This window comes from Mustela lutreola, chromosome 2 (assembly GCF_030435805.1).
Source record: "Mustela lutreola isolate mMusLut2 chromosome 2, mMusLut2.pri, whole genome shotgun sequence".
Classification (NCBI taxonomy): Eukaryota; Metazoa; Chordata; class Mammalia; order Carnivora; family Mustelidae; genus Mustela; species Mustela lutreola.
Window position 1 is genome coordinate 116,590,881 of NC_081291.1, and position 14,394 is coordinate 116,605,274.

The 14,394-nt window shown below is 44.3% G+C and overlaps 1 protein-coding gene across 11 annotated transcripts in view; it reads right to left on the reverse strand.

Annotated features, from left to right (window-relative positions):
• Positions 1 to 662: 662 nt before the first annotated feature.
• The window catches only part of MAP3K13 (mitogen-activated protein kinase kinase kinase 13), a 165,240-nt gene continuing 151,508 nt past the window's right edge, over positions 663 to 14,394 (reverse strand). For all 11 annotated transcript variants that reach the window (XM_059163230.1, XM_059163233.1, XM_059163234.1 and 8 more), the window contains 4 exons: positions 12,292 to 13,078; positions 7,634 to 7,704; positions 4,690 to 4,987; positions 663 to 3,906 (listed from right to left, as the gene is read on the reverse strand). In XM_059163230.1, coding sequence (XP_059019213.1) covers positions 3,805 to 3,906; positions 4,690 to 4,987; positions 7,634 to 7,704; positions 12,292 to 13,078 — 1,258 coding nt within the window. In that variant the 3' untranslated portion in view covers positions 663 to 3,804. The remainder of the gene's footprint in view (positions 3,907 to 4,689; positions 4,988 to 7,633; positions 7,705 to 12,291; positions 13,079 to 14,394) is intronic.

Here is a 14,394-nt window from a genome sequence, read left to right on the forward strand (position 1 = left end):
GTACTACTTAAAAAAAAAATCCTTAATTCTAGAGGGATGATTTGTTGATAGTAAAGTTCCTAAATATCTGAAATTCCAGTAGGCTGTACCAGATCATCTTACCACAGAGCTAGCTAGCACCTTCACCCTTTTTGAGTAGGAACTCCCACTGTCTTAAAAACAGGTCGAAACTTCATGGGCAGTAAGGTCTGTTACCACTTCAAAGTTGATGTCGGCTTCTCAGTCCCTCTGCTAAGCAATTTTAATAGGAATTGTTATCAGAGGACATGATCTAGAAATAGATGAAAATCAAAACCAAATGTTCACTGGCAAGACAAATAAAAATTCATTATCTTGCAGTCCATCAAAAACAGATGCTAAATGAGTGTGAATGCTCATCCCAAGGGGGTTAACTTTTCAATCCCAACACTGAAGCTTGAAATCAGAGTCCTGAGGACTGAAGAATCAGCTCTTCGATTCCCCGAGCTCTGGACGCAGCAGTCTTCAGGTAACTGTGGAGTTGTTCTCAAAGAAACATACATCGATTCACAACGGTCCTGGTTAGCTCAAGGCAGGCAGTGAAGGGCCAGGCTACGCTAGAAAAGGCTTTTAACCTAGGCTATGGATACTGTTCTCTTCTGAAGCCTCTAGTCACTTCTACTAAAAATAAAAATAAAAATAAAAACGTTCAACTTGGAACTTTATTCAGCTCTTGACAATACAATGAATGGCTAAAGATTCAACACTACCTACTAGCCGAACATGCTCGTAACAGTAAACCCAATAGGTAGATATGGCATTAGCATGACAAGCAGTCAAGATGGTAATTCAAAAAAATATCAGAATTATGAGGTATCAGGTATGGGTATTCTGGGAAGACCATCACTGAGAGGCGTAAGACAGAAGCTGACCCTCACGTTTCCCTTTTGCCACTAGAGGTGGGCAAGAACTGGACAAGCTGAAGCATGTTTTAAGTTGGAGAGAAGGAGGACGCAGGCATGTAGCTTCTCTGTTCCCAGAAGCGACGAAGCAGAGGGATGCACAGTTCAGTGTCGTTGAAAGTCCAATGATGGAAACTATGGCCTTTCAAGGTACCTTTGCAGCCCTATCACCCTCTAAGTGACTAGGCCTCCTTCTAGAATTTCTCTTATCTTTTATGGGATGACATTACAGCTAGGCAATTTATGTCAGTGTCATGACATATATATTCTTTTTTTTTTTTTTTTTTTTTTTTTTTTTTTTTTGCTTCTTTGTAATGTTTCTTTGCTATTCCCAGCCAGGAGAAAAAAAAAAAAAAAGGTTTTGATGCTCTGGGACCCGGCAGGAAGGAGGTGACAAACTGCCGACCGCTCCCGACGCTGCCTAACCCATGGGCCCCGGGAGGAAACTCCTTAGGCCGGTTCCTCCCCAGGGCACTAAATGAATCTCTTTTGGCTTCTAAGGTAGTCCCATGATTTTATTTCTTATGAAACTTGAGAAAGTTTACAGCTTTTGAAGTCTTTGTCCATCCACTCAGTCACCTGCCCACCCAGGAGCTTTGAGGATCAAGTAAAAAACCACAGTGTATCCACTGGGCTCCAGTGCAGAACCCAGACCCTCAATGATTGTTGTTGCACAGAGAAAATGAGGGACTGCAACTAAGGGGAGTACCGGGAGCTCCCAAATGGCAGTTCCATTTTCATTCCTTCCTCAAGGTCATAAAAAGCCATCATTACTCATGGTTAGCAATACACACAATCATTGTGCTACACTGTAAACCACACCTTCTGATCGACAGAAAATGAGAATGATAATTATTATAAAATAAAATAACAATGATAATAATGCCATAACTTAAGATTTTTCATGTAGTCCAGCTACAGAATTTATACAAAATGGAATAATTTAATGCAAACAATACTGCTTTCTGTATAAGTTAAACATTCTCCTTCATCCAAGCTAAGAGTTATAAATTATAGACACTAAATTTTAAATCAATGTCTCAACATAAAGTGTAAACAAATGGAGGGATCAAACAAGCAAAAGGAACTGCTCTAAATTCCCTCCGCCTTTCCTTTTTGGCTGATGCAATCAGTGACACCGAGGGGGGCAATGGTTTCATCTGAGTTGGAAATAGTTTAATACCTGTATGTGTAAGTCTTTTCTAATGTCCAACATAATGTAGTGCCAAAGCGTTGAGCCACGGTCTTTAGGGTCTTGAGCCTAGAGAGGTTGTTTGACAGTAACCTTTCTTGGAGAAAGAGACAGAAACTAGGCCAACACCTGTTTCTATATAAAATTCTAGGTAAAAATTTCCTTGGAGCTGAGGCACCATCAAGTACCCTGGGGTACTTTTCAAAGCCCATGACCCCAAACCAAGCAGAACCTCATGCCTTGGACAATGTCAGGTCTTTCTAATTGCTGCTCAGCACAGGTTGTTCTTTCCAGAAATTTCCAAATCCAATTATTCCAAACTGCATTGATCCAGAGTGCAGTAAAATTCATTTTACAAGTTGCATTTAATGAAAATGCTGTTGTGGTGGGAAAGGGGTTGCCTTTTGCAAGATGCTCTTGTTTTGCCTTTATGCTGCTAGTGGTAGCCCCGCACTAAAGCTTCCCGGATAGGATGAGTTAATAAATGAAAACAAAAGGGATGGTTTGGGGTTGGACACTAGACAGACACACACACATGCTAGCTGCCTTCAAAGTGTGTTCTGTTTGAATCAATATGATTCTAGTAGACAAGCAACCGGGTTCCACAGAGGGGCAGTCTCATCTTCTGCTTGAAGCTCAACTGAGACACTGGGAGAATGTATTTCCATTAATTCCACATTTGCTTTTCAAATACTGTTGTAAATCTCCTTTTTCTCTTAAATCAGCATCCCTCGCCCTTCTTCCTAAAGGAAGTGGTCAACAGGTGGAAAGGAAATAGGCTACAAGAAAATGGCACTTGAGTCCGAAAAATCAACACAATGGTCAAGGTCACACATTGGTCAAGGTCATGACGATGAAGGCATTAAAAAGGGAAATATTTGTCAAAGACAAGGTCTGATGCTATTTGTAAGTCTCATACAAAATGCTGCTTCAAATTTTTCAAATGAAATCAGCTTCCACACGTATAGTTGTCTTCTTCCTCCTGGAGGAAGCACATGCCCTCAACAACCTTGGGTGTAAGTATCTGGTTACCAATCTTTTCTAGACAATTTCCATCACCCATGTGGACAAGCTGGTTGAACTTAATGTGGTCTGTTCGCAAGTTACCTGGAATTGCTTTTCTTTTGTTGTTCTTTGTTTTCTAAAATAATATGTCTTGCTCTGGCTTTTCTTCAGTCACTTATGGCCAAAAGAACTGGTCCCCTGTTCAAGTAGCAATAATACCTCCTGGCCCCACAAATTCCCAAGGATGTTTGCTCCTAAATTCCACTTCTTTCTTCCTTTATCTCTCACTCACTCTCTCTCTCTCTCTTTTTTTTTTTTTGCAAGAAATTATTGTCTCTCTCTCTCTATCATATATAGTTCACTCTTTACAGTACAAAGTGTTAAAATGTCAAACAAAAATAAATATCAATGTTACAGTAGCTAGAATATTCAATAAAATAGATCCCTGCCATTCTTGATTGAAATGTTCAGTGAGACTTAATTTCATTTGGATATTTTTTTTCCAGAGATTTGCGAAGTCTCATGTTCCTGTTATTGCAGCTCATTTCTAGGGGTAAGAAAGATGGGGCAGCTCTCTTCCCAGACAAAAAAGCAAGGAGAGAGGGGAAAGAGTCTGGGGGGGGGGAAGGGGGAAAGGATCTGAAATGCCAGTATAGTCATAAGATCTTCAGGATGGGTTTTCCTCCATTACCAAGTAGCAGAGCTGTAGTGTTTATTGGTCCTAACCGTGGCATCAGAACACTCTCCATCAGAAGAGTCACAGTCCGAATCTTCAAACTGCATAGGATTCTGCAAAGTGGAGACAAAATAAAACCTCCATTCACTTGGGCAATCGCTTAGTAAATGCGTATTGACCACCTCCCACGTGACAGGCACTGCTCTGGGTTGCTGGCTAAGATACATGAGGCCAGGTCCTGCCCTTGCAGGGCTCCTGGAGAAAGAAGACCTAGAAAGGTGAGGACAGCCACGATGATGATGGCAATTACAGCAGGACTGCCTCAGCCCCGCTTGCATAGTGTCGGCTGTGATCTGAGCACTCCTGCAAGTGCTTTATGACCAGAAACTCACTTAATCCTCACAAGCACCCTGTCATCACTGCCCCTTGCAGACACCAACCCGGACCTACAGGTGAGCAACTTGCCCAGGGTGGCAGTCAGTAGAGAACCCCCGCGGGGTGTGGCATCTGTTCAGATGCCCGGTGTACCCTCTCAGCCACTGTGCTAGCCCATCTTCCAAGACAGGGACTGTCCTGTGCTGTGCAGGACCTCAAGTGTCCTATGTGCAATGAGAGGGTCATCCAGGGGATGGTGGGGACACAAAGGAGCGAGACGAGGTCAGGAGGAGGTCATGTTTGACCTGACCTTAGAATGAATAGGCCTGTGCAATTTGATGTTTGTACCTCATTTAGGAGCCCTGCCCTTATTTGGGGAGCTGTGTGGATCTCTGGATTCTACTTACTTCTTGGAGGCACCTGTCTTATCTCATATACTAAATGGTAACTGTAAAGGACTCAGGGACACAGGCATGCTGTAAGCCCAAGGAGCTACAGTGATGAGAAGGGAGAAGCCCCACCTCATAGCCACGTTCCTCTGCACACAGCTTGCCCAGAGACATCTGTGTCTTCACGCGGCGCACAGCGCACTCCTTGTCAGAGAGCCCGTCGGAATGCGAGGATATCTCAATGGGGATCTCTGGCGTTTGCGACAGTAGGTCATCCAGCTTCTCTGCCAGGTGGCCTTCAAGCTTGTCTGCTAACTCATCAGGACTGTTGGAGTGGTCACTGGTATTTCCCTCCTCTCCATCAGACACAGAGAAATTCTCAGAGCTAAAGGTCGAATACGACTGGCAGCTGCTGATACAGCGATGGGGCCTAGAACCACAAAGAACCAGAGGACCTTAATCACATGCACAACTGCTGTTCTTCCCTTGCCTCTCCATCATAGCCTGGCCTAGAGGTCATCTAGGCTTCTCCCAACCCCCAAGGGAGATTTGAATACAGATAGATAGGCGCTATTTAACTTTAAAGCAAAAGAGAAGGAAACCTGACTCTCCCTTTGCATTTGGTTTGTATGTTTCTGCAGCTAAACACTACATTCCAAAGCTGCTGGCTACTGCCGGTCTTTGAAAACCTCAGCTCGTCTGACCCCAGCGTGCACACGCACACACGGTATGGAGCTGTCTTGCTTCTTGTGCACAGACCTCCCAGATTCTTATAGGTAAGAGAGTCTTGGGAGATTCTTTGGTCTAACTCCTTTCTAGAACATAAACCTGGAGCCAGATAATGCAAGTGACTTGTTCCAGGCCACATCGCCAGAAAAGGCAGAGCTGTGTCTTGGGCTGGGTCTACTCAGAGCTCATACCATGTCATTCCCTACCTCTTCCCTCACCCCAGTTGCATTGCCCACTGGGCACGGCAGCCCTGGAAGGCCAAGTGCCTTCGCCCTGTCAGCTGACCCCCAGTGGAAATGAGCTTGGACAGGAACATTCACTCCACAGCTGGGGGCACTGCCTCATTAGTTAATGGCTCATTCCAGTGAACATGTGAGGTTAGCTCAGATGAGGCAAGATGGGGGGGGGGTGGGGCAGGCAGGCGGAGGGAGGATTTGCAAAAATTTCATTTCTTTCCCCTTGTTTAGAAGTAGACTAGTAGGGGCGCCTGGGTGGCTCAGTGGGTTAAGCCTCTGCCTTCGGCTCAGGTCATGATCTCAGTGATCCTGGGATCAAGCCCCGCATCGGGCTCTCTGCTCAGCAGAGAGCCTGCTTCCTCCTCTCTCCTCCTGCTTTCTCCTCTCTCTCTGCTTGCCTCTCTGCCTACTTGTGATCTCTCTCTCTCTGTCAATAAATAAAATATTAAAAAAAAAAAAAAGAAGTAGACTAGTAAATAAGAATGCTGCTAGCTTACATTGGTTTCAAAACAAAACAAATAATAAAAAGAAGACTCCCTTTTTTCTTTGTCATTGTCTGATTTTTCTCTATCTCTTAGTACAAAGTGATTTTGATGGCTTATGATCTGAGGCTTGCCACTGACCAGCCAGGTGATAGGCTGAGGTTGGGGGCCAGGGGTGGGCAGGAATTAAGGACACATGAAAAGAGCCCAGATGGGAAAGGGAAATTAAAGTAGGATTCACACAACATCTCAAGGCTGGTAACAGAAAGGAGATAGGGAGAGAAATGTTATCATATAAAAAGTAAAACCATGCAGTGAAAACATAAATATAATTTGAAGCTAACAAGAAAGGCAGGAAGCCATCAGGTGGGTCAAGCTCATGGTGCATCTCAGGAACAAAGTTGGAAGTAATAATCTGTGAAGTCAGTAGCGTGAGTTCAGAGAATGAAGACGCTTTACTTGGTCCAATCTCACCACATCGGAGAAACCAAGGAGACAGTAAGGTATACCAACAGCAATGTGGCAAGAGTAGCTCAGGGAATGAGAACGGATTTAATTTGGGGGCAGTGTGAGGACCTGGAATTCAATTTACCAAAGGAGTCCCTTGGTTTGCAGAGAATTCCTGTTTCTGGGCAGGTACACAAGCCTTCCTGGGGGCGGTTCTTAGAGCCCTATGCTTCAAGAACAGAACACGTACTCGTAGAAGAGGCTTTCTTGGAGGAAAACTAGCTTCCCTACTCCTACAAAAGACAGCTCTTCTTCCTGAAGTAGGGGGAGGTGGTCCTTCTTCAATTTAATCCTACCAGCAAAATTATTCTTCCTGGATAGGCAGGAAGTGATTTTTAAGGCTGGGCTGAGTGATGACTCAATTTAATTAATTATACTTAATTTAAGGCATAATATCCAAAGCCATGGAGAGTGCTATGAACTGACCTGTGTTCACCCCCAAGCCCAATTCATATGTTGAAGCCCTATCCCTAGTATGACTAAATCTGGACATAAATTCTTAGGAGGTAAATAAGGTCAAAGGAGAACAAAAGGGTGGGGCCATAATCCCACGGGACTGTGACCTTAAAGTGGGAATATCTCTACCCCCACTTTTGTACCCCCCTCTTTTCCATCCTACCCCTTTCCCCCCAACCAGCCCTGTAAGAACACAGCAAGAAGGTTGCTGTCTGCAAGCTGGGAAGAGAGTCCTCACCAGGAACCCTGTCTGGGACTTCCCAGCCTCAATCGTGAAAGATAAATTCCCATTATTGAAGCCATCCAGCCTGTAGTATTTTGCTGTCGTAGCCAGAGAGACTAATATAGGGAGGTACACCAAAACCCCATCAAATTATCCACAAAACAGGACGGTCATCTCATAAAATGCCCACTCCATTCTCAATTGTAACCTTGAATCCCTATTTATGCTCCTTATCTTGAAGTTCCTAAGAAATGAATTCTAATGAACTAGGATCTGCTAGGCAAACCGAGTGGACAAAGTGTCACAATGGGAAAACAGGGATGGTGAGTTCGAATCTCCCTATATGGGGGTTGTTTGAAAGTGACCTGACTGAACGGGAGGTATGGTAGACTCGGGATTTTCCCCATTACACTGAAAGCAGTACATGTGTTTGTTGGGTTTACCTCTGTCTTCGTGGAAATTCAACTTCACTATCTACTTCCCCTTCTTCCTCTTCTGAGGAGTCATCTCCACTCTGAGGAGAACAAGGAGAAAGAGTTTTATCTTAATCTATGTCTCTCTTTTTCTCTCTCTGTTACACACACACACACACACACACACACATTCAGTGTAAAATGTTTATAATAAAAAAGGCACAAATAGCAGTTTGCTAAGTGTCATCTTTAAACATATATATTTTCAGAGGTGCCTGGGTAGCTCAGTCGGTTAAGCACCTGCCTTTGGCTCAGGTCATGATCCCGGGATCCTGGGATTGAGCCCCGCATCAGGCTCCTTGCTCAGCAGGGAGTCTGCTTGAGATTCTCTCTCCCTCTCCCTCTGCCCCTCCCCCTGCTCATGCTTTCTCTCTCAAATAAATAAATAAAATCTTTTAAAAAAAATAAACATATATTTTTTCACTCATTCATTCAGCAACCTTTCCTCGGTGTCTCTGAGGACAGGGTCTGTACTAGATGCTAGAAGACACACAGAACTGAGTAAATGGGAATTTTGCCCTCTAGTAGGTAAGGACTCCATGAGATTATCCAAGGTGAGTGATGGGGAGGAGAAACTAGAGAGAAGGTCTTGGATTTTGGGAGTAGTCTCTTGTAATCATTGTCATTCATGGTCCAGACCCTGACCTAGGGATTCCACCAAGAAGTGATCTTTTGGTTCTTCAAAACCCAACAACTACCTTTTCTCTTCTATGTACCAATCACTTTTTCACTAATATTATAGTTACTATGCTCATTTGCACTACCAAGGCAGACATTATTTGAGTGTCAAACCACATCTTGTGTTTCTCCTTCCACCATGAATACAAAACAGGTGCACAGTGTCTTATGGAGTCAGCTTGTTGGTAAGGATAAGGGAGCTCTGGTTGGGACATCTGAGGCCTTGTGATTGCCAGGGCTCCGTGGTTGATCTAAAAAGGCTGTGTAAGTGTCTTGTCTGAGAAGATGATCTTCCTTCAAAAGGAAGAGACCATCTCTCTTTGAGAACATAAGAAAAGCCGCACTTAGCTCCACACCACTCAGAATCAGGGAAATACAAATCAAAACCACAGTGAGATACCACCTCACACCAGTCAGAATGGCTAAAATTAACAAGTCAGGAAATGACAGATGTTGGCGAGGATGCACTGTTGGTGCAAATGCAAGCTGGTGCAGCCACTCTGGTGCAGTTCCTCAAAAAGTTGAAAATAGAGCTACCCTATGGCTCAGCAATGGCACTACTGGGTATTTGCCCTAAAGATACAAATGTAGTAATCTGAAGGGGCACATGCAATGTGGGCACACACAGTGGAATACTATGCAGCCAACAAAAGAAATTTACAATGATGTGGATGGAACTAGAGCGAAATAAGTCAATCAGAGAAAGACAATTATCATATGATCTCACTGATATGAGGAATTTGAGAGGTAGGACAGGGGGTCTTGGGGGTGGGAAGGAAAAAACAAAACAAGATGGGATCAGGAGGGAGACAAACCATAAGAGACTCTTAATCTCATGAAACAAACTGAGGGTTGCCGGGGGGAGGGGGGTAGGGAGAAGGTGGTTGGGTTAGGGACATTGGGGAGGGTATGTGCTATGGTGAGTGTTGTGAAGTGTATAAGCTTGATGATTCACAGATCTGTACCCCTGGGGCAAATAATACATTATGTTAATAAATTCCACATCTTTAAAAAAAAAAAAAAGCCACACTTAAAATAAACCATCCTTACCCATGGAATCATGGCACACTGGATTACTACCACCCATTGTGAGGTGGGTAACCAGGCCCAAGTAACAGTACCAAAGGTTGAGGATAATTTATTTTTAAAGTCAGCTTTAGCATACCATCATTCTTATCCATTTTTGTTCTGATATGCTTTTTTGAGTAGAGAGGACAGGCATGGGGTTATACTGCCAAGAAGACATTTATCCGAAGCACCGTGGAAGTGGATCTCGGTCAAAAGAAGCGGAACCGCCCTGTGGGAGTACTGTTCCAATGAGGCCAAATGTAGAGGGAGTGCACTCCCTGTCCCCGCTGGCCCATCAAAATGGCATCAGAATGGTTCAAAGGTACGTGTTATTCGGGAGTGGACCGGAGTGCTCCCAAAGGGTACAGGGTTTCTTTTTGGGATGATGAAAATATTCTAAAATTGGTGATGATTGCCTAACTGTGAATAAAAGAACGAGGCAGTACATTTAATGGGAGAACTTTATGGTACGTGAGTTATATCTCAAAGTTGTTACCCAAAAAATACGTGTTACTGGCCATAGAGCGGTGGGGGAGCAGAATAACCCAAATTTACTGCCCAAACACAATTTAATCTCTGGGAAGGGTTTGTCAGCAGCAGCACTGCATGGAGGGAAGAAATACAGTTCTGAGACAATAGCTCTGAGCCTCAACTTCTGTTTAAACTGAAGTATAACTGAGGTACAGTATTATATTAGCTTCAGATGTGTAGTGTAGAGATTCAACAGTCGTATATATTATGCTCTGCTTGCCAAAATAAATAGTTATCATCTGTCACCTTACAAAGTTACTACGTTATTGACTATATTCCCTATGCTTAACTCTTCGTCCCGTGTGAGTTATTTTGTAACTGGGAGGTGGAACCTCTTAATCCCCTTTACCTATTTCGCCCATTATCCCCACCCCCCTCTCCTTTGGCAACCACTAGTTTGTTCTCCATATTTTTTTTTTAAAGATTTTATTTATTTATTTGACAGAGAGAGATCACAAGTAGGCAGAGAGGCAGGCAGAGAGAGAGAGAGGAGGAAGCAGGCTCCCTGCTGAGCAGAGAGCCCGACGTGGGACTCGATCCCAGGACTCCGAGATCATGACCTGAGCCGAAGGCAGCGGCTTAACCCACTGAGCCACCCAGGCGCCCCTGTTCTCCATATTTTTGAACCTATTTCTGGTTTTTTGTGTTTGTTCCTTTGTTTTATTTTTTAGATTTCACATGTAAGTGATTGATATAGAATCTGTCTTTTTCTGTCTGACTTATTTCGCTAAACACAATACCATATAGGTCCATCCATGTTGTCATGAAGGGCAAGATTTCATTCTTTTCTTTATGGCTGAGTATATCCCATTGTGTGTATGTATGTATGTATGTATGTACACACACACACACACAAATACACACACACACACCCCACATCTTCTTTATTCATTAATCCATTGATGGATACTCAGGTTATTTCCATATCTTGGCGATTGTAAACGATACTGTAATAAACACAGGAATACATGTATCTTGTCTAATTAGTTCTTTTGTTTTCTTTGGGTAAATACCCAGAAGTGAAATTACTGGATCACCTGGTATTTCTATTTTTAATTTTTTGCAGAACCTCCATACTATTTTCCACAATGGCTGCACCAGTTTGCAGTCCCACCAACAGTGCACATGAGTTCCCTTTTCTCCACATCTTCTCCAACCCATTATTTCTTGTCTTTTTGATTCTAGCCATTCTGACAGGTATGTCAACTTCTTTTAAATGTCTAGTTGACTGAAACATACTCATTTACATTTTAGACCCTTTTATTCCATCAACTGCACTCCTGATGAATGCTGACGAGATGAGGCAATGCTGAGAACTGAGTGGGTGTTTGCACTGTGTTAAACACTTTTCATACATAATCTTATTTTTAACTCATTAGCAAGATGAGCTAATATTTTTGGAAGGTTGTTATGCTCCAGGTCCTGTTCTAAGTGCTTTATATGTATTATCTCACTTAATCTTCATATCAGCCAATGAGGCAGAGCCCACTCTGCACCCCATTTATCGATAAGGATACCAGTGTGAACTATTGGTTCTTAGAACCAACAGAAGTTCTAAGTGGAAGAGCCTTGCTTCGAACTGAGATCTCTCTGGCTCCCAGGTTCATGCTCTTAACCACTATGGTACACTGCCTCCAAGCTAATAAAACGTAGGCAGCCAGGGGGTGAGAAGAGGAGGAGGAACAGGTTTCAGTGATGGAGGCCTTACTGGGTCATGATGGTTACTAATAAAGGTAGGGTTTTCTAAGATATATTGGTCTTTTAAAATATTTTATTTTATTTTTTCTTAAGTAGGCTCCACACCCAACGTGGGGCTTGAACTCACGACCCCAAGCTTGAGAGTCACATGCTCTACCGACAGAGCCAGCCAGGCACCCATCCAAAATATATTGTGAAGAAAGCTAGTTCCATGGGATACTAATAGATACTATTTTTAAAGCCATTATGGCCAAATAGATGAGGGAACGGCTGGATGAAACAAGGAACTGTAAGATTTTTTAAAGCCTAGGATTTGTAGATGTCCATTAGGACATCTCCAAGAGGAGAGAGAGAATACAATATGTTTCCAAACTTGTTTTATAATGGGATCCTTCCTTCTTGTAACATCCAGCAGGACTAGGCTAGGATAGTTCTAGTTTTGACTACATATCCCAAGTATATGGCTATTTATTTATAAATCAGATACATTTGAATCAGTCCTCTGAATCCATCACTTAAGCAGTGTGGTGAGAGAGCATTTAAAGTCAAAGAAACCTCTGTTTATGCTTCTGTCATCTCTTCCTTTTACAAAACGGACACATGATGTAGGCTTTCTAATGTGTACGACATGACGGGCTGTCACTACAGCTTACCTTTTGCAGGGGCCTTGTGTTTCGAGGTAGCACTGGGGGGGTGACATGGTGAGGGATGCCAAGGGATGATGCAGACTTGCAGCCTTTGAATTCCCTTTCTCCCATTTTCTCGGAACCTTGGGCATCTTCCGAGAGGGGATTGTGTGCTGGTGACTTGAAAAGGTCGGGGCTCCTCCCCACTGGCTCGGCAGAGGGTATGTCCAAGGACCCACACTGTTCTGGCCTGCATTGGAGGCAGGGGTCGTAAGGGTCAGCCTGACAACAGCCCCAGGGCCCAGCTGGGCCTGCATCAGGCTCAGAGCTTCTCCAGCAGTCCGCCGCCATGGCCGTGGAGATGAGGTCGGGGCTGGAACCGGGCATCTGTCTCTGAGCATGGTTGCTGAGTGGGCTCCGCAGGGCCGCTGCTGGGCCAAAATACCTCAGGTTGTTGGCGCAGGTGGCAATGTCCTGTCCGTGCATACTGAGTCTGGGATGGTGACTCTGGGACATGGCAGGGGGGCCTTGCTGGTACTGCTGCTGCAGAGGATGGTGGTGATGGGGAGAAGGGTACTGGGACTGAGCGTGGTGTAGGTCCGTGGGATGGGGTGAACTGTCCTGGGCTGGCTGGTTTTTCAAGATCCCTGCGAAATCACTGTGGCTGCCTCTGCTGTTCCCTCGGCGGTGGCGCGGCTTGCTCCGATAGCGGCTCTTGCTGCTCGAGGTGGAGGTTTTGGGACTTCCGGACAAAGGGGATGCGGCGGGAGCCGCCTCCGTACTGGGGATACCTTCAGATCTCAACAGATCTGGCCTGGGAGGAAAGACAAGATTTCGTTGTCAACATCTGGAAACACATTCAAGTTCGGGGAAATGCAATGCAGACCTGAAAGTACACACACCCTTTGAAACAGCAGTCACACGTTCAGGGATTTATCCAACGGAGGTAACAGATGTGCACGCAGATGTATGTTTGAAGACGCTGTGTTATATTCTACAGTTTAAAATAGCAGAAAATTAGAAACAACCTCGATGTCCACCTATAGAGGATTTCCTTCATTCCCTCTGGATTTTATTCTGTGCCTCCCTAGCTGAGGTACCCGATCCCCTTTAAGTTCTAATTCTACCCTAGAGGTTTCTTGATCTCTTCCGCATAACCTCGGCTATCAGCCTGGTGCCACATGCCAAGGCAGAGGCAAGGGTTTGCCCACCATCAGAAATCTGTCTGATGGATCTAGATAGCTCCCGCAGCAGATCACAAATCACAGAGGTCTGGCACAAGAGAAGGAAACCTCAGGTTAATGAGGTGGGAGGCTAAGTTCAGGGACTTTGGTCTAGACATGGTCTCCCAGAGGTCTAGGACTATGTCAGCCATCTATGAATGGGAAGGAAGCTGGGAGCCTTGCTCACTCTCAGTATTCAAACATGTTTTAGGAAGGGGGTATGGGGGTGGGGATTGAGGAAGGGGAAATAGTACAGAGTACAGAGTATAGTACAGAGCCTAGGAGGTTGGACAGAGCCAGCAAGAGAAGGGCTTGCGGGGAGCGGCCTGGTGTGGTGCTGGCTCCTCTCCTAGTCTGTTGTCGAGTGCTCACTGCGCTGGTCATGCAGCTTGTGTGCAAGAGCAAGCCAGGGCTTGAAGGTTTCATGGTGCACAGGTAAACAATAAACGGTTTCTGAACTGATGGACTGACGGGCGGAGACTTGAGGATACCAGAGAGCACCATTACTTCCTCCTTCTTAGGGACTAGACACAAATCATCAGATTACAGTGCTGAAGGACCCAAATTTTATTTTAACAACAGAATCCTTTTCTTGAGAAACTCAGTATATAAAATAGACATAGTAACAGAACAGACTAGTGGTTGCCAGAGGTGGGGGATGGGTAAAATGGAGGAAGAAGGTCAAAAGGTACAAACTTCCAGTTATAAACCACATAAGTCCTGGGATGTAATGTACAGCATGGAGGCTATAGGTAATGATACAACTGACCCTTGGATAATGTGCACAGTCAAAAATCCAGGTATAACTTTTGACTCCAAAAAAGCTTAAAAATAGCCTACCATTGACCAGCTGCCTTACTGATAACATAAACAGTTGGTTAATACATATTTTGTATGTGATTTGTAT